This window comes from Synchiropus splendidus, chromosome 10 (assembly GCF_027744825.2).
Source record: "Synchiropus splendidus isolate RoL2022-P1 chromosome 10, RoL_Sspl_1.0, whole genome shotgun sequence".
Lineage (NCBI taxonomy): Eukaryota > Metazoa > Chordata > Actinopteri > Syngnathiformes > Callionymidae > Synchiropus > Synchiropus splendidus.
The window spans coordinates 1,381,484-1,403,643 of record NC_071343.1 but is presented as its reverse complement, the minus strand read 5'-3'; the positions used below and the strand labels follow the sequence as shown (position 1 = coordinate 1,403,643).

The 22,160-nt window shown below is 55.0% G+C and overlaps 1 protein-coding gene across 1 annotated transcript in view; it reads left to right on the top strand.

Annotated features, from left to right (window-relative positions):
• Positions 1–22,160, top strand: part of LOC128766113 (anosmin-1) — a 46,102-nt gene that overhangs the window by 13,810 nt on the left and 10,132 nt on the right. Inside the window, exons 3-7 of the mRNA XM_053877505.1 lie at positions 11,420–11,482; positions 11,740–11,962; positions 18,404–18,588; positions 18,683–18,812; positions 21,308–21,513. Of these exons, the coding sequence (XP_053733480.1) occupies positions 11,420–11,482; positions 11,740–11,962; positions 18,404–18,588; positions 18,683–18,812; positions 21,308–21,513 (807 nt within the window). The remainder of the gene's footprint in view (positions 1–11,419; positions 11,483–11,739; positions 11,963–18,403; positions 18,589–18,682; positions 18,813–21,307; positions 21,514–22,160) is intronic.

Sequence of the window (22,160 nt, the reverse complement as noted above, 5' to 3'; positions counted from 1 at the left end):
TGTTCTCTGACACTGCGCTGGCGAGGACGAGGTCTACATGAAGAAAGCGACCTTCAGAAAAGCTTCTGTGGTCGGGACAGAAATCACCCCCCATCCCTCCAGGAGCAGCAGTGTTGTGGACGGTGCGGCGCGCTGGTGGTGGTCTGGGATTAGGAGGACTCTCCCTGCAACAACATGCTCTCCATGTTCTTATCCCACATTCATACCCCAGAGATGAGCCGGGATTTTGACGGCTCGAGTGGTCACTGTCAGCCGGGGGGGGGGGCGGTAATCCTATATCTTGTTTACAATCGGCTCGATCTGTGGTGACTGATGTTGCCATGACAACAGCTTCCATGTGGAATGTTCATCCTCAGCGCAGGCTGTGCTGTGAGGACATGGGTTTCGGTCTCGGGAGGACTCGCTGCGTGGGCACAGACGTGTTCCGGGGGTGGGACTCTCGCCGGCCTCTGTATCTGACCCCTCGTGATGGACCCGTCCTGTTGAGTCTTGAAATGTAAACTGAGAGGCAGGCGGGTGATAAGCGGGCCTCCGGTTACAGCGCCGTCCGCCCCACACCAGCGTCCTGGGGGGGTCTATAACCCGAGAGCCGTGAGGTGAACTTCTCTCACTCCTCACCGTTGCTGCTCATAAATAAGGCAGGTTGGGGGCTGGATGTATAATTCATGCGCTGCCCCCCCGCCCGCCTCTTTCCTTCTCACTTTCTCCTCGGCTCTTTGTTGTCTGCGCCCTGGACTCTGTCTACATTAAAAATGGAAAGACGCTGCCAGGAAGAGGATGACACCACCTGCCCGCGCCGCGCCTGCCGGCTGCTTTTACACCACACTGAAGGTCTTAAAACCGTGGCCCCAGCAGAGCTGGCGCGGCGCGGCTCCGCTGCTCCGACGCTGACAGGGTTGGGGCGGGGGAGGTGGAAGACCGAGCAATTAGGAAAATATGTCACTACTTGTAAAAGAAGAATTCAGATCCGGGTGAGACTGCTGGGAGCACGTTCACCGAGATGCCGAACACCAGAGGCACTTTCCACTTCTCCTCATCTGGAGTCGCGGCTGAGCCTCGTGTCGTGAGGCTGATTATGGTGGAGATGAAGAGTCAGTGCTGCAGCTGGTGTGACTCTGTTCAGCCTCAAAGTTTCGACGTGCACTTTTGTTCTCCTCGCTCAGAAACCAGTTTGTCTCCACACCTTTTTGACTGAGGACGACAAGCAAAGTAGCTGATGTGTTGATGTGTCGAGAAATGTCTGACCCAGTTTCATCAGTCGTTTCAAAGAGAGCCTCAACTTCTCAAGTCATATCCTCTACTGCGGTTGCTTGCAGAGTAGCACGACTGAGGCAACGGCTCGATTACACCGCCGAGTCTGATGAAGCACCATGTTCTCCAGGTTTACATGCAGTAGTTCCCCTCCGTGGCTGTGAGCTCTTCAGTCTTCAGTGTAGAGGAAGAGCAGTGGCAGCTAGCTAGCAGGTAGAGAGGAGCCGCGTCACACTGTTCTACTGAGCTGTGGAGACAGTGATGGCGCTGACTGATGCACCAGTTTCACTGCAGAGCTCCAGGATCAGTCCAGCTACTGGCTGCATGCTAGCTGAGTCCTGCTACTGGCTCCATGCTCGCTGAGTCCTGCTACTGGCTCCATGCTAGCTGAGTCCAGCTACTGGCTACATGCTAGCTGAGTCCAGCTACTGGCTCCATGCTAGCTGAGTCCAGCTCCTGGCTACATGCTAGCTGAGTCCAGCTCCTGGCTACATGCTAGCTGAGTCCAGCTACTGGCTACATGCTAGCTGAGTCCAGCTCCTGGCTCCATGCTAGCTGAGTCCAGCTACTGGCTACATGCTAGCTGAGTCCAGCTCCTGGCTACATGCTAGCTGAGTCCAGCTACTGGCTCCATGCTAGCTGAGTCCAGCTACTGGCTACATGCTAGCTGAGTCCAGCTCCTGGCTCCATGCTAGCTGAGTCCAGCTACTGGCTCCATGCTAGCTGAGTCCAGCTACTGGCTCCATGCTAGCTGAGTCCAGCTACTGGCTACATGCTAGCTGAGTCCAGCTACTGGCTCCATGCTAGCTGAGTCCAGCTACTGGCTCCATGCTAGCTGAGTCCAGCTACTGCCTACATGCTAGCTGAGTCCAGCTACTGCCTACATGCTAGCTGAGTCCAGCTACTGGCTCCATGCTAGCTGAGTCCAGCTACTGGCTACATGCTAGCTGAGTCCAGCTACTGGCTCCATGCTAGTTGAGTCCAGCTCCTGGCTACATGCTAGCTGAGTCCAGCTCCTGGCTACATGCTAGCTTAGCCCAGCTACTGGCTACATGTTAGCTGAGTCCAGCTCCTGGCTACATGCTAGCTCAGTCCAACTGTTCCAACTGTGTGAGTCCAACTGCATTATCCAGGTCGTGGAGGCCGACTCAGAGACATTCCAGTTTCTCTCCAGGAGTCGGACAAAGCTGTTTACAGGCGTTTAAAAGCCCAAACGTAGTCGTACTGATGTCGGTTGCCTGGGCGCCATGCGACCGCCTCCGCAGATCTCCTCTGAGTCATGTAGCTCTTGTTTGTGTTTTTCACTGAAGCCTGGACTGAAACCTTCATGAACAGCAGCAAGCTTCCACTCCTGCCTCCAGGTCTCCAGGGAACGTTATGAAGCATCTCACATGTTTTCACTCATATCCAAGCAAATCAGAATGAAAAACATCTGACAGCTTTCATGTCGATTTGGGTCTCTTTTGCTCCGAGACGAAAACGTCTGACAGAGGGGTCCAGACGTCATGGCATCAAACCCAACGTTGTTGGCATGGACATGCTCCACTGCTGGGACCGAAGAGTCCAGCCTGTGTGCCAGGCTTCTCCTCCATATTCCTCTTCTCACCCTCACTCGGGGGCAGGAGCAGCACGTCAGGGTCTCCCCTTCATGTGTGGTGAGGAGGCTTCACGTGAGAGCTTTGAGTGGCACCTGTGAGGCGGAGGTGAAGCGGGCGGCTGAGGGGCCAGCCTGGAAACCCAGCAGGTCTGAGACTTGGGAAAGCACTGGCTTTGTTCTGGAAGTGGCAGCTCTAGTGACGCTCGGGCCAAAAGCAGGTCAGCCCAAGGTCATCGTGTTTGGCTGAACACGTTTGTTTATGAGGAGCTCTTTTCCAAACCGTGACAAATCCATGTCCAATGCTTTCGGAAGAAGAAGCATTTTTACCCAAACACTCGGTGAATATTCCATTTACTCCGCCGGAGTCGTTGGTTGGCTCAGCCAGCGCAGTGCATTTTCAAGGTCAGATCTGGTGAATTCAGCCGACAAAGTTTGCTTTTCCTCTTTTCAGACGCAGTAGAAAGTGCTTTTCCACCGTGGTTTTCGTGGAAGGGGTCAGATGAGCAAGTAAACAAGTGAATTCCGGAGGTGAATATCAAAGTGGAGAGGCGGTGTTTCGCCGTGAAAAGCAAACTTTATTTGTTGAAGCGACGTCCTGACGCTCAGACACATCATGATGGAAAAGCAAAACCTGTAAAGAATGTTGAGCGGCGAGAGCGAAACAGCGGTCTGCTTCTCGGCTCCCACACCAACGTCGGACTTCGTCTGGTGGAGTTGGCGACGTGAGCCATTCTCGGTCTAATGTTCGTCCATCGACCTGAGTGTATGGAAGTCATCTGACTGGAGGAGCCGTGTTTTCCCTCCGTCAGAGTCGCAGACCGTTAATCTCCCCCCCGATCCACCTGATCCGCCCCTCCGTCTGCTGATTTACGGCGCTGCTGAAACTGAATATGCGATATCTCGGGGACTTCAGGTCGCGTAAGGCCGAGGAAGTGGTGCGTCTAGACGGCCGCGCGGCTGGGAACAGGCAGATCGCTCCCTGATTTACAGGCTGTTTTCTTACAGTCCTGGGAGGCGCTTCACGCTCGGCGGGATCATAGTGGAATACGCTGCTGAGGTATGCTGCAGGCGGGTTCATGAGTCAGGTCTCCAAGGGCATCAGCCACGGAGACTTGATTTATCCAATCATTTCTTGGCTTCAAAAGAAGATGGAGATCAGGGTGAGAGACGGCGGCGCTGCCAGGACTCAGGTCGGGGGAGGAAGATCAGGCAGGTTCCCCACCAATCAGGACTCAGGTGTTTACTCCTCAGCGCCGACGTTCCCGGTCAGACTGAGTCATCGACGTTTGAGTCACCCCTCCGTCCTCGCGGGGTTCGTGAATGTGTCTGTCGTGACCTCATTTCAGCTGTGACTCGGTGGTGAGGTTGGAATCTTCAGTGGGAAAATCCTAGTTTCGTCACTTATTGTCCTCTTCTTCCCAGTGAAGAAAAGGTTCCTGGGAGACCAGACTCTGGGTTGGGGTGCTCACATGACACCATGGACAGATGGACTGAATTTCCCTCCATCCAGCCAAGAGCAGCCTTCTGCTGCCCGACCTGATGATTTTAGGTGGCGAATGTTAGCTTAGCACATTGTTGCGCTCATGGCTACAGCCGAAGTTGGACGTTCTAACAGCGATGGTACCTTCCGTCTTGCTTTGGTGCCATGAGGGCCTGACGTTTTGGAGCCAGTTGCAGGCGAGTCCAGAGAGGTACCGTGGTCCGGACTCATGCTTTAGCTGAAAGCAGCAGGAAGAGTGGCAGCGTCTTTCTTCATCAACATCCACGCTGCGCACCGTTGTCTTGTCTCCTGCAGCAGATGGATCCTTGGTAGTTATGGTCGTCTGGTTTCCTGTCTCTGTCAGCAGATGGTCTTCGGATCTGAAGCGTTTGATTCCCACATGTATTTGTGTCACGACTTTCTCCCAAGTCTCTGAGTCAAGACTTGAAAGTGGTGGATGTTTTTGGTGCCACGGCAGGTGGAGGGAAAGTTTCACTCCATCGACCTGGTCAAGGTCAGACAGCAAGGACGCCGTGCTCCGTAACCACATGCATGCATGCGGCATAAGGAGCTTGTGTCTGAACTGTGGTGCAGAGGCCTGGAGCTGCTGCCCCCACAACCCGTGAGACGACGGAGAGCAAGACAGGCCCTTCGATGGAGCACTTTCTATCGTAGGTTCAGGCTGATGGAGTTGGCGAACAGCCAGCTAGCATGTGATGATGTCCAGGTGGTGTTTTTTAGGACAGTCACTCGAGGATGGTCTCACAGCTGGACTTCACTCTCTGTGAGGGAATATTTCGGCAGGTAGTTTGGGGCTGCTCTCTGCTCTCCTCCAGTGAATCAGGATCTGCTGAGCAGACAGACAACAGAGGCTCTGCCAGTGCTGTGACAGATATATCACCTCATGAAGAAGCTCGTCCTGCCCACGGTGCAACGCAAGCCCTGCCGCGTCGAATGAATCTGCCGCTGAAGAAACGTCAATATGTGAGTGTGACGGTGGCGGATGGAAGGAGCAGTCGGAGACGAATTTCCAATGAATCTGAGAGTGTGAAGAACAATGAAGGGGGGGGGAAGCTGAGGGCAGACGACGGGAAGATCCAGGGGAGATGAGTCGAGGGAGTGTCGCGCAGAGATACGTATATGTATATAAATTATGGTGTCCGCAGCGGGAAGTCGCTGGAGTGAGTTTAGAGACGATATCAGCGGCGGCAGGGTGAGTCCAAACCCGCTGACGTCATCGGAGAAGGACGGCCTGACGTCATCACGACTTACAGTAATCTCCAGGAACTAATATTCTCTGGCTTCACGGGGTTCTGGTCCGCTGCCGACCCGGCCGCTCCCACCCGGAGCCACATTTGTCAGGAAGACTTTCAAGTATTTCACAATGGCAACTCCTTTTTTTCATTAGGGAGTCGGTGAGTGGGACTCGCTTGCTCGCTCGCTCGCACGCTCCTCATCCTCGCTGTTGTTCCCGTGACATGACTCGGTTCTGCTGAAAGAAGCGTGTTTCAACACAGCTGCTTGTGTTTTGATGCTCGGACCGTGCTTCAAGCGTCGCTTAGGTCTGGTGGAACAACAGTCTCTGTCTGGACTCTCTTACAGGGAGAAGCTCGGTCATCCAGGAGAGACTCGGAGGAGAGCGTCTGCATCCATGTCATGACTATTGTCTGAGCATCTTTCAGCTTCTGAAAGTGGTGTGGAGATCCGGATGTGGCTGGGTGGTGTCTCAGTGGCAGCAGAAGGAAAACGCATGGTCACAGGTCTGGAGGAACATGTGTTCCGCGTCTCCTCCAGCAGAGGTGGAGACGGCTCTCTGGGGGTCCTGAAGTGGCCCAGCATTTCTACAACGTCCTTGGGGTGAAGTCCTAACTCTAAAGCGGCCAGTGAAGCGCTGCGGTGACGTGCTGTGGTCCATCACAACCTTCCCAGCATGTCTCCTGGACGGCTCTGGTGGGGTCATGATGACCTGGAAACATCTCTGAAGGAGACTTGTCTTGACCTGCTCTGCGACCCTCAGGCCACTTGCCTGCTTCCTGTCATGATGACAGGCTGCAGTTCAACTTTTTCATGCTCAGCGTGACGCGGAGAGGCCCGAGTCTGTTGCAGCGCAGGAAGCGGTGGCGCTAACAGGATATTTATCTCAGGAACGTCTCGTCCTGGGAAAGTGTCATGTGCATCATCAGTGTGAGCTACAGTCACTCGCTGCATCGCAGACTTTCACGCCTCATTTCTCCAAACACTCGCGCCAGCGTTTCGTCCTCATGTCCCGCGTCGCAGCCGGTCAACATTTACTTTAGGCTCCTCCATCGAAGAATAGCGGCGACCCAATCCCCCCGCTGCCCCTCCCCCCGCTGCCTGCTTCCAGCCCTGACAAAGTGAAGATGGGCCGGGGCGTTGGCTGCCATTCAGCCCGGCTCTCATCGGCCCCACAGAAGGCCTTTGAGGGTCCCCCGGAGTAACGGCCGCTGCGTTTTATTACAGCGTGAAATGGGGAGTGAAAGGCCGCTGTGGATGTTCCTGCTTAACCATGCACGATGTGTCACAGTTGCGTGGGAGATAAGGGGACAAAGGGGAAATCAGATGCTCGGAAAGTGCTTTTGTCAGGGGGGAAAAACTCGGCGTCCGTGGAAAGTTCTCATTCAGCTCCCAAATCAAAACAATTTGTGTCTTTGGAGTTGGAATTTGTTCAGAAATATGTTAACATCAGCGGGGATAATCAGATGCATTCCTCGGGCCATTCCAACAGACGCTTGTCCCGTTGCCAGACTCCCTCTTGCTCAAAGGGAATCCAGAGTTTGGCGCCCAGTTTCTGTGTTTTTACACTTCTGCTGAGAAGGCTCACACTTCTGTGGCACTCATGTGACTCCTCAAAAAGTGTCGGCAAGGAAGCCGCCGTCACACAAGTCCGAGTGCGAATGCGTGTAAACAGCTTCTGGAACTTTTTAACGCTGTGACGGCTTGTTTTCTTTGGCTGAGCAGGATGAATAGATGTGGAGCTACACGCCGCTCGAGCTGCTGCTGCCATCCGTCACGTTGGATTCTGGGCCAGCACCATCACTTCCCTCTGTCCTGGTGAACTGGGACACATCATCTCAGCAGGGTTTGCTCTCAGAGCTTCCCAAGAGTCTGGCTCTGGTTGTGGGGGTGACTCCAAAGCTGGTGACCACATGTGAGAGGAGAACTGCTTTGTTCTCTGGCTCTGCTCTTTTCTCCAGCACCCAAGTGAAGCTCATCATCACACTTCCACTCCCCACTTGGGGTTGGGAACCATGGTCTTTGGATGAGCCTCACCGTGGACCGTCCCAATGCCAGTCTCAGCCGGGTGACTCCAACGTCTTCAGATCTTGAGGTCCACAAAATGAAACCCAGAAAGTCTGATGATTTCCGACGCCTCAAACACGTCAGAAGAAAGTGGGACCACTCACCCTGCTCTAGTCAGTAGAACCGTCCAGACGACCCGCCGACTTGTGCAGTGTTCTGACGCGTGTCAGACGGTGGTGTCGGTCAGACACGTGTCCTGTGCATCCATCATGTCCCTGTAACGTCCCGCGCGTTGCTGTGGCGACCGAACACACAGCGTGACGGCAGCCAGAGCTTTGGGTTTCAGACTGTCAAGCTAGCGTTTGTACCAAGATGAGAAGTGTCATGACTCCACACTGCTGTGATGTCATCACCTCACGCTCACGCTTTCATGTCAGGAATTGTGCTGTTGCGCCAGGACAGACTCACAAGTGCTGTCCACTTTGATTTTGTCACCAAAGAACAGGAAAAACACCACCACAAAGCAGCCACAGTGTCTGAGTCTGAAAACTTTCCCTCCATGTCTTTGGAGTTGGGAGTCGCCACTGTGGACGGGTCGGTGCAGCATCTTCAGTCAGGAGGTGAAGAGAGAGCTGAGCCAGAAGACAAAGCTCTCCTCTGATCGCTGGGTCTCTCCTCTCACCCGAAGAACCTCAGGAGTCCCTTCCCAGGTCTGGTGGTTGGAGGCCCACCTATTCTGTGCCAGAAGCTCTTGAGGAGGCTTCCAGAGAGCAGGAGGCTGGGCAGCCCTGGTAAGAGCTGCACCAGGATGGAGCACACGAGTCCTCTCAGATCTCATGACCTCAGCCGTCGGGTGAAGTGGGGGACCCCTCGACCGGATTTACAAGGCTCACCGCCACAGAAGGAGAGAGGTGTTTCCAGTGACATGACTCCAGCATGAGCAGCTGCTCCTGACTGGACCAGGAGCTTCAGAATGATTTTTCGAGAGGAGGAGAACACAGGTTGTCGAGCTGCTGTTCTGTGTGAATAAGAATCAGCTTGTTGATGGATGGGTGCACCTTTGCAGTTCTACGCAGCTGTTGTGTTTGCTTTGGCAAGGCATCTGTCGCCACTCGCCCTGAATGCGCAGTGATGGGTGTGTCTGCTGACAGCTCGCCGGCCTGCAGCACACCTGCGGGGGGAGCCGCCTCTGGTTTTCACGCTGATCTGTCCAAAGGTTCGGGTCTGTGCCGCGGAGAGCAGGAGTCTGGACACGGTGGCTGCGACTCGTGTCCGGCGCTGAACCGTAACAGATTCATCCTCAAAAAAGCCGCTGGAATGCACGGGATCTTTCTATGACTCAAACTGATCCCGAGGCTTAGGAGTCTGTGTTCAGTGATTTGTAGGAGGGATTTGGAGGCTCTAGCGCGTGCGTCTGGCTCCTTTAGACGAGGTTGCTGCTCCAGAGCAGATCAGCGTTCCAGGGTCCTGCCGCGCAGGGGGCGCTGGGAGTAACGGCGTGAGGTCACCGCACCATGCAGAGCTCAATAGGCTCCAATAAAAGACCAACAGTGGCCTCTCAAGTTGAAATGTGTTTCCAGTGGAGAAACCGCCGTTTCTCTTGGAGCGCTCGCCTTTCTGGGCTAGCGTTCTCCTGCGAGCGGCTCTGGCCCGCTCCTTCTTCCGTGTAAGGGAAACCCTAACTGCCTGCTCCAGCACGGCAGTGTGGACGAAGCGGCGGCGGCGGCGGCGGCGGCGGCGTCCACAGACGTGCGGCGGCTGAGCAGCGTGACACCAGAGTCCAGCGTGTTAGCGGGCTGGCAGCCGCGCGCCTGGCCCCGGGTGCAGCCTCCAGAAGCAGGTTTATGTTTCATCACGCAGCCGTCCACCGCACTCCATAAAAAGCAAATAAAACTTCTGGCTGGCGATGGCACAATAATGACGGCGCTGCCTAATGAGCTAATTAAAGAGTCGTAAATTCAACCCTGGCCCCGAATGAGGCTTGAGATCCGTGACGTCAGCGGTTTTTCGAGGATGTTCAGCCGTGATTCTTGTTATTCTTCCCAGCGCTGCCTGACTGATGCCTCTCTGGAGACTCCTCCCACTTCCATGGCTGATGTTCGTCATGTTAGGGTGGACCTGTTTACGCGCTTTGAAGCTCGCAGACCACTGAAAAAGATGAGCTCATGCGTGGGGCTACGGTTTCACTCAAGTTCACGCTGCTCTGCTTCTGACTCCGCTGCCATTTGGTGTGGCTGTTCTCCTGCTGCTGGAGGAGAAGCAGCTCCTCTAGAAGGTCAGGTTGGAGATGAGGTCCTTCATGTGTCGTGAGGTCTTGGTCACGGGTGAGGGAAGGACGGGGGACCGCTGAAGGTTTGGTCTTCGGTCATGAGAACGAAAGAGCTGAGCCAGAAGACAAAGCTCTCAGGCGGACTTCTCCTCTCACCTGAGCTCACCAGCTTTGGAGCGACCCAGGAAACTCTCTCTCTGAGAGAGATGCCAGCTGAAGTGTCTGGTGGATCTAGTGAGTGCACTGCAGCAGTTGACGCTCTTTTCACCCCTGGCTTGTGAAACGTTGGGGAACCAAAGTGTCCAGCAGCTTCTGGCCTTGCACCCTGTCCCACCAGGAGTGTGTCACAGTGGATTGGCACGTGGCATGGTTGTTGGTGCACTGTGGGCGTCTAAAAGGAGCGATAAAGGTTGTTTGCTTGGTGTGACTCCAGTCTCAGGCGCTCGCTGTTCCTTGGTCTTCGCTGCCCGTGTCTGAGGTGGCGTGGTGCTGGTGTTGTGATGCGAGCAACACTTGGATCATCGACTGACCGAGGCTCCCAAAAGTGTCGAGGGGAAGTGTTGCGTCCTCCGCTCCTGAGGCTCCAGGTGGGAGCACTCCAGTCCAGTTGGCGCCGTCAGATGGGTCTGAGAGCCAAAGGATTCAGTCTCATTTGTATTCCTGATTCAATAAATCTGCCTTGATTGACAGCTGGCTGGGAGGAGAGCTGGATCTTTGACCCCAGCTGACTCTTGTCGTGATGGTAATCGTGAGCCTTGTGATTGTAGAAGGCTCCTCTCAACACGTTGCTGGCTGCGCCGCGTCCCTGCTGCTGCTCTGTTGATGGAAGCGCCGCAGATCCGGCCTCATATTTCCAACATGTCGGCCTGTCAGAGCCCAGGAATGTCTGCGGACGTGTTGAGAATGCAGCGCTGCTCCTGCTCCTGCAGCTGTAGGTGGCGTTACGGCCCGGGCCCGCGCTGGCAGGGGCTGCGGCCGCCGTGGTCTGGGCCGGGCCCAAGCCTCGCACAGAAGCAGCCTGGCAGCGCTCGGAGCGGATCTTCTGCTTCACACCAGCTGATGCACCGGAGCGCCGGCTTGTGCCGACCCGCGTGGCTCTGCTAGTCCCGCCGTGTTTAGCTTGGGCAACCTTTAACTGAGGGTTTCACTTCTACCCGCGGCGGACGCCAAACCCTTCCTAAATGTGTTGCACGTGTTCAAACAACGGGACTCCCAAGAACATCAAACCATGAGTGTCTTCATTAGCCTCCCCTATCAATGAGGGGGGAAAGAATGGCTGCTGTCAGGCCCGGGCTTGCAGCGAGGCGTCGCCGCAGCCGTCCAACAAAGGCGCGCGGAGGAAGAGTGTCCCATCAGGTGCAGATCCCTGGGAGAGGGGCGGCTCCGTCTGCCTGCCGCTGCTTTGAAGGCATGCGCAGCCGAACACGGCGGCTCTGCTTATTGTGATGGTGAAGGGAAGTGGCTGAGTGAGGGACCTGAGCGGGAGCCAGCGCGGCAGCATCTCCGCAGCGTTTGATGTGGTGGCGCTTTGAAGCACTGACACCCTTCTCTGTTTCCACAGTGCCTGGAGCCCTGCAAGGAATCCTGGAACCTGAAGGAAAACCAGTGCCAGGATTTATGCGAGGTATGTCACCGCCACAAACGCCGCGGCGGCCGCTCAGACTGTTTGTGCTTTGCATTCTTGGTGGTAAAATTCAATCAGAGGAAAGTTTGCTTTTTTTTTTTTCTTCGGGGGGAGAGCGAAATAACTGGCGCAGTAACGACACTCTGTTGTTTGGAGCGCCGTGACTCAGGCCCAGAATGTAAACAGAGCGCTCCTTGTTAGCCAGCCGCGCGCTGCCAGCCGCGCTGGATGTGAGGACGTGTGTTTTCCCTCCTCAGCCCCTCTTCCCCAAGAAGCACTACGAGTGTCTGACCAGCTGCGAGTTCCTCAAGTCGGTGGAGGGAGTGAAGCAAGGCGACTGCCCCGCTCCGGAGAAGGCCAGCGGCTTCGCCGCCGCCTGCGTGGAGAGCTGCGAGGAGGACGGCGAGTGCTCCACCGTCAAGAAGTGCTGCTCCAACGGCTGCGGCCACACCTGCCAGCTGCCCAAGAACCTCTACAAAGGTACACCTGCGCCTTCATGTCAGGAATGCTGCCGCCCCTGGCTCCTCCTGAAAACATCTGCGCCACTCATTCCGTCTTCCACTGCGCTCGCTCATGATACCATCAATTTGTCACCTTTAAAGCTGGTGGCCGTCGCACGGAGCCAGCTGCTTCCACCGAAGGAAAGTTGGGGGGAATATCTGGTGGTGTAGCGTTTCAACCTCCCGCGGGCCAAAAACAAAGTCTCAGCTCACACCAAACCTTAACCCTGTCGTTCGCTCGCAGCTCCTCAGCACTTTGTCTGCCAGTTGACAAGTCCGTGTCCTGTTTTTTTCAGCTGTTGAACCTCAACTGAAGAGACTCGCACACAGGGAGAAAGCCTTCCGGCTGCAGACTCGCTTTCTCGCGCTGCGATCGCAGATAGTGCGGTTTGAGCCGTTCATTCATGTTGAGCTGCCATCATGTGCCGCCAACTGTTGCGCCACATTATGGGAGGTGGGGGCAACATCTGTGTGTTATAAACGTGTGCAGAGAGGGGAAATGCCCCAATAAGAAGAAGTGAAATGGAAGAGAAGCTGATGGTTGCTAACATTCACCACGCACAGAGCTCAGAGCTCCTCCGAAGAACCTGATGGGTCCGGGAACCCTGGATCCATCACTAGATGAAGGGCTCCAGTCCTGCAGCCCTTCCTCTCTGGTCCACCATGTTCACGCCACGCTCACTTTAGCCCCGCCCCCTGCAGACTGACCTACTTTGACTTGACTCTGACTTGAGAGTCAGGGAGGAGACTTTAACCATCAGGTCTCATCCCGTTGTCTTTGTTAAACGTTTATTGTAGTCACATGTGCAGTGGTGTACGGTCCCAGTTCTCTTGACTTTTCTCGGTCGCATCAACCTTCGAGGAGCTTCGCTCATTGGAAGTGTGGAGCCCTGTTGGCGGCGAGCGGGTGGTGAATTACCAGTGGTGAAAACTGAAGGTTTGATGTGCTGCGTTGAAGAGGAGCTCCAGAAAACTGTGACGTTGACGCTCGCTGATTCGCCGTTTAATGAGATCGCAGATGAAAGACGCCTCGCTGAGCGCAGCTCTGGGCTCTGGATCAGAACCGACTGGGTGGAAACGCTCTTTATGTCCGTCGCCGGCAGATGTGGCGGGTCGTCACGCCTCCGATATCATCCGCCGTTTTAGTAGCGTTGCCTCGTCATCAGCCTGTTTTCGTGTGGAGGCGGAACGGCTCGCGAGGAATGTGCTGTTGCTCTGCGGCGCCGCACCACAGCTAATTCATGTTTGTCCTCCAAATCGGAACATTTTGCCGGAATGAAATCAAATCCCGTCGTCAGATGAAGACAGTGTGAGGTCTGTGGTGGACGTGGAGGTTCCTGCTGTGCTCAGCGTTCTGCCCTCTAGCTCAGCTCTCGTAACCCTCTGGACTCTCTCGTCAAGGAACGAGACCCTGAACAGAACCACTGCGTCTTCAGAGCCGGGTCTCTTCCTAATGGAAACCAGAGACTCTCTGAAGTCCATATCAAGGACAGACGAACCCCTCATGCACTCGGGCTTCCACTCTAATTGCAGCTGGTCCGGGACTTGGCAGCTTTCCAAGTCAGCTAGCCAAGTCTGATTTGTTCCACACAAGTTCCGGTGAGCTTCCATCCACTCGTTGTAGACCTTTTTGGGTTCCCTAGCAAGTGTTTTTGAGAGTTCCAGCTCCTTTGTTAGGACTCACTGAAGACTGGGTCTGTCTGGACTTCAGACTTTGCACTTTTCTCTGCATGCCAAGTCATTTTCTGACTCAGCAGTTTAGCTTTCCATCAGTCACCAAGTTTAGCTGGAGCTTTGTCTTTGACCAGTGTGTTTCGCACATTGTTGCTCACCTAGTTCAATTTGGACTTGGCACCTAAGCTGCTCTGTTTTGAAGTGACCAGTAGAAGACCACTTTTGACTTCCTACTTCTCTCCAAGTTCTTCGTTTAGCTGGACTGTGGACCTGGTCCCAAGCCATGTTGGACCTCATAGGAAGGAAGTCTAGGTCGAACTACTACTGACTTCTTACTTTAGCCCGTCTATTCCAGACCGATTTCCCAGATTCCTTCCTCCTCGTTCCCAGATTGCTGCTGTGCTGCTGTGCTGCTGCACAGAACTTCTCCTGCCTGCGGCTCTTCCAATAGAAGCAGGTTTTGGGTCTCTCCTGGGCCCCATGCCGACGTCAGCATTAGCCTCATCTGAGTGTCAGGGAGAGCCGCGAACAACAACAGCAGCCGCGATACAAGCTCCACAGAGAGGTGATGACGAGGAGGGGCGAGATCTTCATCTGACGGCAGAAGCTCGGTCTCTGCTGCAGCAGTCGCTGCTCATGTTCTGTGCTGCTGGAGCTGCATGATCAGCTGCGAGCCGCTGCAGCCCGCGGCCAAAACAAAGTTAGCGGCAGAGGAAAGGGTGGAGGGAGGGGCTAAATCAACTGGCAGCCGCAGCTGTGTCGGCTTCATGGCGCGAGTCACGCTCCAGAGTGGAGGCCTCCCGAGCAAAATGAAAGCCACTTCTTCAGACCAGCGCCCGGGACCCGGGCCACCACACTCACCCCCGACTGACCGGAGCGCTCTGTGACTCCAGCGGTGCAGAGCAGATCTGGTGTCGGCACCGAAGCTGTACTGAAGGTGCCCCACCTGCTGTGGTGATGACGTCATAACCTGCAGGTGTTTCACTGAGCCAGAGGGAATTGAAGGACTTGACGGCACTTTCTTCCACATGCGTCACATTTATATCCACAAAATACGATGTTTGTCATCGGGTCACTGGCAATACGTTTTGTGTTGGTCATTGTCTTCAGTTGAAATTGTATCAAAACCAGACTCGACTCCTCGGCACACAGTTATACACCTGGACTGAAGGTGTTTTGATTCACTTGCCAGGGGAGAATGTGGCTCCATGAAGGACTTTGAACCTTGACCGAATCTGTCCTGCCACCGCAGGGTTTTCCGAACCCTGCGTCGTGATTGGCTGACATCTACGGAGCAGTGTTTTCCCAGGTCTCGTGTGCGTCTGACCCTCTCTGTCACTTCCTGCTTTCTCCAGTCCAGAACCTTCACTGTACCGATCCTTTACCGAATTGGTCCTGCCACTTCCAGCGTCCTGACACGTACGGAGCATTGTTTTCCCTGGCAAATGAATAGAAGTATCTTCCAATGAGTCCACCCTGAGTTTGGCGGGATATCAACCAAAAACAAAGCTCTGTACATACCAGCCAATCACGACTCATTGCTCCACAGAGAAGAGCGGCCATTTGCTTTGCAAACGGCCCGATGACAAACATCCTATTTTGCGGATATAAATGTGACGCATGTGGTAGACAGTGCCATCAAGTCCTTCATTTCAATTCCCTCTGGCTCAGTGAAACATTGGGGAAAGGAACCGTATCTGCCGGGTGTGACATCATCATCCCGCGGCAGGTGGGACACGTTTGGTGAGGGACGGATCTGGTACCTGCACTGTCCTCTGTGGAATGAGTCACTCTGGTGTGTGTGTGTGTGTGTGTTGCTGGAAGCCATTAGCAACACAAGCAAAGTGAAATAGAGCGTTTCCGCCCTCAGAGATCACTCTCAGATGTGTGTGTGTGTGTGTGTGTGGCTCCTCAGCATAAACGCGGCTGACAGGGAGAAATGTTTGTGTAGAGCAGTTGGGTTGTCAGAACAGAGACCCCGGACTCCCGCCGCCATGTTGACAAGCGGCGCTGCTTTCATCCTGCTCACATCAAACGCCCGCCTTCATTTCCAGCCGCGTGCAGGCGGCCGCAGACGGCACAGGTGTGTGTGTCGACTCGTCCGCGCTCAAACTCTGGCTCCAGACGAGTCGCATCTGGAGCTGCACCTGCCACATGATCAGCGGCGAGCGTGGAGCGCCCACTCTGCGCGGCGTGTCGTCGGGAACAGGGCGGCAGTGTGTGCGCTGCGGGAATTAATTAGCCAAAGACATTAGCTGTGACAGCAGCATTGCGTCGGCGGCGACTCTTGGTTGGTCATGACAGAGCCGTCAGACTTGAGTCGCGAGTCGTGACAGACACGTGAGGGCCAGGGGTCAGTTCCAACATCCTCCCAGTTAGCAGCGGTGTGGCTGACCCTCTCTGTCACTTCCTGGTTTCTCCAGTCCAGAACCTTCACTGTGCTGGATCTAAGTCCCGCTCACCAAGTCTCCAAGTTCAAGCCTAGTTCGGAGCTTGTATAACACGGGCTCACCAAGACGACCTCCAGGTTTAATAAGTCACTCTTCAGGTTACCTCATCCCCCCAGGTTTACCAAGTCAATGTCGAGCTCCAATTCGGACTCCTTTTTTACCGAGTCTGTTTCAGACCTCGTTGTTTAACCTAAGACTTGATGAAGATCATTTTGGACCCTCCTGTCCATCAAGAACTTGGCTCTTAACAAGACCTGTTGGGACCTGAACTCACAGAGACTGTGTTTCACTTTGAGTTCGTGCAGGGCTTCTGAGTGTCACCTTACTGCGGACTTGTTCGCTACTGATTTACCAAGTCTCTTTCAGTAAACTGCTTCTGACTTGGTCCACTCTGGGGACTCGAGTGTGAATTCTAACTGCGTCTCTTCTGGAGTCTGACTCAGTGGGTTGCGTTTCTATTCCGCAGGACAGAGTCTATTTCAGAGCCTGTAGTTTCCAAGTCTGGCAGCGTTTTGGAGCCGGTGCCTGCTTGTTGTTTTCTGTTCTTGGCGCACACTCGAGGGACATTGTCTTCCTCCCACACTCCAGAAGACTCGGGCAGGTTTGTGACTGTGTGATGGTGGAGCCGGTGATGATAAATCACTGCTGATAACAGCCCCCGCAGCTGCCGGGCCTCGGCGCCGTCACCTCAGTGCGGGCAGGGCTTCCCGCGCCAGCGTCTCTTGGGAGGAGAGCGGCACGTGAGATGAGAGCCACGGCGGCCCAGCAGCCGTGGCTCGGCCGCTGGAGTGTTACTGGTGCCTCAGCGCCCGGCGTGTTGGGAAGACGACGTGCAGCAGAAGACTGTGTGCGTTCAGTGCGAGCGGTTAGTGTGACTCTGTGGGAAGATGAGCTCAGAGAGCGGAGGAATGCTGTGGTTACCGTGGCAGCGCTATCGGCCAGGAAATGTGACACGTTTGTTCACTGGCAGCGACTGAAGAGTGGAGCTGTGAAACCACATCACAATGACCCCCAGCTGTTCGCTAGAAAGCTGCCTGTGCTCGGACTCGCGCCGCTCAGACGAGTCGATCAAGCTGAGGAGGAAGGAGCCACTCCTGCGCTGACAAGGCCTCGGCCCTGCCGCTGTAGAAACGCGGCGCGGCGGCCACAGAGGTCTCGCCTAATGCTCTGAAGTGCGTTTGATTTATCGCCTGCCGTTGGACGTGTTCAACCTCCTCTTGTCGTCCAAACTTGCTTTTCCAATCTCCATCTCATTATCAGCGCAGCGGCGCTCCATCAAGTGCCCGCCGCCATAAATCTGCCGCCGACCTGCCACTTAGCAGATCTGTAGTTAATGCACACATAGTTGACGCATCCACTTTGTCTGAGAGGCCTGATGCTAATGTGTGGTGTGGGTGTGAGTCGGAGGCGGGCCAGTGGAGTGCAGCGCTCCTCAGGGCTGTGGCCCGGGAACGTCACGCGGTGTTGCCGGCGACAGATGGTGCTGCCGTTCCTTCAATCTCTGCCGCTGAGCTGGAGGTCATCCAGAGGTCATCCGTCTTCTGGAGGACCCGCAGAGGGACAATGACGCTCTCCAGTGCAACCTTCCGTCTCTCAGACCCGGATTCTCTCTGGTTCTTCATCGAGCGCTGTCCCGTGTGACCTCTTTACTAGGGATGCTCCGCTCGATCGGTCACTGATCAGTGTGATCGGTGTCACTGCCGATCTCAACAACCGATCATGTGACAGCCGGCGCTCTGATGAATTGATGAAATTACTCAGTGATAATCACAGCCAGATGACAAACTTGAACTGTGTATTGTGTCACTCCTGGACAGTTTCTCTGCCAGTTGACGTGGCTTCTAGCTGCTGTGGTAGGACTGAAACTCTTCCTGAGCTGGACTGAAGCTCATGTGGGACTCACACATCCTCGTGTTTTGGCTCAAATAGAGTCACTTTCTGACTGGGTAAACGCTGGACGACTCACTCCAAGCTAGTTCTCCAACACACTTTTGTCTCCTCCCTCTTGCTGACATTATCGTGCGAGGCAGGTTTTGACCGTCATCACTTGTGCGCGTGTCAGACATCACTAGAAAGCTCTAGTTTTCTGCTGTCAGCAGCAGTTGGATGATTTCAAACTGAGTTGATCCTTCAGGAGTTCTCATGCTGAGACACCATGTGCGGGTGAGTCAGGGTCCTGGCTCCTGCCCTGGTGAGAGTCACACCAGCGCAAAGCCCTGCTTCTCGTCTGTGGCTCAGTGGGAGCTCCGCCCCCCCCTCGTGGCTCTGCTCCGCTGACCTGCGTGTGTCCTCCCCAGGCGTCCCTCTGAAGCCCAGGAAGGAGCTGGTCTTCCTGGAGCAGCCCTCCGGGCAGCTGGAGATCCGCTGGTCCTCCAAGTTCAACATCTCGGTGGAGCCGGTCCTGTATGTGGTGCAGCGTCGCTGGAACTATGGAATCCACCCCAGCGAGGATGACGCCACCGACTGGGAGACCGTGGCTCAGGTGGGAGTCGGACCTGTGTGTGTGAGGGCCACAGCTGGATGCCTCGCCTGACCCCTGACCCCTGTGCTGTGCTCTCCCTCCGTCTGTCCGTCAGACTGCAGAGGAACGGATCCACCTGCTCGACATCAGAGCCAGCAGATGGTACCAGTTCAGGGTGGCTGCCGTCAACGTGCACGGGACACGCGGCTTCACGGCCCCCAGCAAGCACTTCCGCTCCTCCAGAGGTCAGTGTGTGTGTGTGTGTGTGTGTGTGTGTGTGTGTGTGTGTGTGTGTGTGTGTGTGTGTGTGTGTGTGTGTGTGTGTGTGTGTGTGTGTGTGTGTGTGTGTGTGTGTGTGTGTGTGTGTGTGTGTGTGTGTGTGTGTGTGTGTGTGTGTGTGTGTGTGTGTGTGTGTGTGTGTGCGCGCGCGCGTGTGCGTGTGCGCGCGTGTGTGCGTGCGGCCCTCTGATGTGTCAGATCCTGTCTGACACCTCCATGTGTCACTGGAGCAGGTGAAGCTCATGGAAGCTGGAGAGTTTTCTCTCCTCGTGACTTCACCTTAAACTCAAGACACGACGACAACATTCAACTAGAAAGTCCAACCTGCCGTGGTGGGTTTAACGTTCATCAACTCATCAAAGTTTCATGACATCATTTGATTTAGCTTTCAACCGACTCCGTTCACATTTCATTTATCCGATGATTATTTTGACCCGGTTCTGAGGGCGAGCAGCGAGTGGGTCTCTCCCGGCAGGTGAGGTGTCCGGGTCCCGGGGCAGAGCCAGAGCAGGCGGGAGATGTGATGAAAATGCTGAATAGAAGATTAAAAGCTTGATAACTTCAGATATCAGCCAATATTTTTGTGTGTTTGTGGTGCAGTGTATTCCAATGTACTCAGCTAACAGCAGTTTGAACACAGGAACAGGCCGCTTCGCCAGAACAAAGCTGAAAAGATGAGTCAGGCTTTTGCTGCTCACATGAATCACTGTTTCACGCTCCGTAAATGAGTTCTTCAGCCTGAAACGCTGATCCAAATCTAAAGCAAACGTGGGCTCAGCGTGGTGTCGGTTCCGCTAATGAGAGCGGAGCGCGCTCTCATAACATCACTCCTCTGTGTCGCAACCAGAGATTAGGTTGCACCTTCAAAGCCGGGGCTTCCCGCCGCCGCCGCCGCCGCGGTGCTGTGTCCAAGTGAAGCAGAGCGCCGCGGCTCTGCCGTGAATGCTAGTTTTGTCTGGCCTGCAGAGAGAGTGATGTCACCAGACACATCTCAGATCGCCGTGACAGATAAGCTAGCCTGCGCCGCGCCGCGACACTGTCGACTGCAAACTGCATTCAGGACTTATTTATGTCAAGCTCAGTGTCTAGTGCTGCTACACACCTGAGGCACTTGCTCGTCGCTACAGCCCGTGATAGTTGGGGAACATTAGCAAGATGGATCATCGTAGCAAACGCTTTTCGATGGGTCCAGAAATATTTCACTTTTAGAGCACAGTAGCAGCATTTTTATGGGCATCCAACGTACCGGACACCCGTGAGCACAGAGCTAAGCTAAATGCTAATGACAAAGCAAGTTAGCAGTTCTGTTGCGAAATGTCTTCTCGTTTTCAGGTCCTTTAAAATAAGTTGGAGAACGCCTCCAGCTACGTTAGCGCCTTAGCTATAAAGAAACAACTTAGCACGCTGAGGTTTTTTTGAACTGCTTCGGCAGTATATAAGCTAACGTGTGTAAAAATGTGTGACACACAATTCTACTGAGCCACAGCACAGTTATATTAGCATTTAGCATTTTGGCGTGAAGAGAATGCTAAGATACGTGTGAAGAATAATCTGGTTCAGCATGTAGCATGTTGAGAAACTGGTGTCTTTTTAAGATCATTTTCTGCACTGTTGTTAGCCACGCCACCTGTGTAGCTTTGGAGACGACTGCTGTGTTGAATAGTGACAAGAGTCTACGATTTTTCTGAAGAAACGTGTCATCGTTTTAGTTATTGAAATGTGAATTGATCTGCTACGCTTGTGTTGAACTCGGGTTTAACGTGTTCCGTTCCAGAGGAAAGAGTGGAGAGTGTAAGCAGCTTCTCTGGTGAAACTGTCGGTCGCTGGCCTCCCCAGAGCCCCCCTCATGCCCCCCCGCACCAGCAGCAGGCACCAGGTGGAGCGGGATCCTGCTGCAGGGAGGGAAGCGATCCCCGCTCCGGCCAATGAGCGCAGGCTGCTGAGAGACTGACGGGAGCTGTCACGGCTCTGCTGTTGACACAGTCCTCTTCTGTCGTCTGACTGCAATTTCAGCCGACGGCGGCGTGTAGCAGCAATTTGTCAGAAGCAGCTGCTTATTTATCCAAGCGGGTCCGATTGCTGGTGGGTTTCAGGTGCGAGCGGCTCGGCTCGCGGAGCCAACTGGGCTTTCTCATTACGGGTCTATTCCCTGCGGTGGGGGCCCTGGCGTGGGGCCCGGACGGGGCCGACACCAGAAGCCGAGTGGGTCGCGGCTCGGCAAATGGAAGCCAGCGCTCACATGAGCGCGGTACCTGAGCGAGTTGCGTGTGTTGGCTGTCCTCTGACCCCAGCGCACGGGTCCGGCCCGGCGCTGTCATGGAAGTGACATGACACCTGTCATAACATCTGGTGGCAGACTGTGGGGCCCGGACTCATGGCCTTGCACGGTGTCACCCCGGGTCCTGGCTCTGGTTCAGGGCCGGCATCCACTGCGAACTCAGTGTGGATTTCTGCCCCTCAGATCCAGCCGCACCTCCGCGCCCGGTCGGCCTGCGAGTCACCAACGTGACCTTGGGAGAGGAGGCGCTGGTGTCGGCCCGACTCAACTGGACCCTGCCGGAGGAGCCGGACATCCCCATCCACCACTACAAGGTCTTCTGGAGCTGGAGCGTGCCCGGCAAGTCCCTGGTGCCGTCCAAGAAGAAGAGGAGGAAGACCACCAACGGGGTAATCCACGCTCCCTTTCTCCGCTGGGGTCCATCTGGACCTGGTTCTGAACACATCAGATGTGAACGCTCGCACATGTCAGTCAAAGTTTTAATAAAGCAGCATCTCATGATGCAGACCGCAGTGTGATTCAGCAGTGAGTCACTGAACACAGAAACCTTCAAATGCTTTTGCAGACCACGACTTCACTCCTCCTCCCCCTGCCTTCACCCACCCTCTCCATGTCAGAACACACTCCAACCCCCCTCTGAAGCACAGTTAAGTCCCGCTGCACTGCACCACCAGCAGGGTTCCGTTTGTGGCGTCTGAAAACTCTGGTTTCACTGCACTTGTTGTGTGTCTGAGGTTTGGGCTTTTCTTCTCCTGCCATCTCTGCCAGAGTAAAGCTGAGCCCCCACAGACGCCCCAGAAGGTAATCCTCCGCAGCGCGTCCCGGGACAGCACCGTCAGGAGCCAGCCCCAGAACTAGACCCTGAACTGCCAGCCGAGAAGCTGGAGTGTCAGAGTGGGGGCCAGGAACTACAGGTTATTCTGCCCCAGAACCAGGACCTCCGTCTCCCGCCACAGAACAAAATCATCAACCTGCCACTAGTTAGTTGATGCCACCCCGAAACCATATTGCACGGGAGTTGCCGAGCAACTTGAGT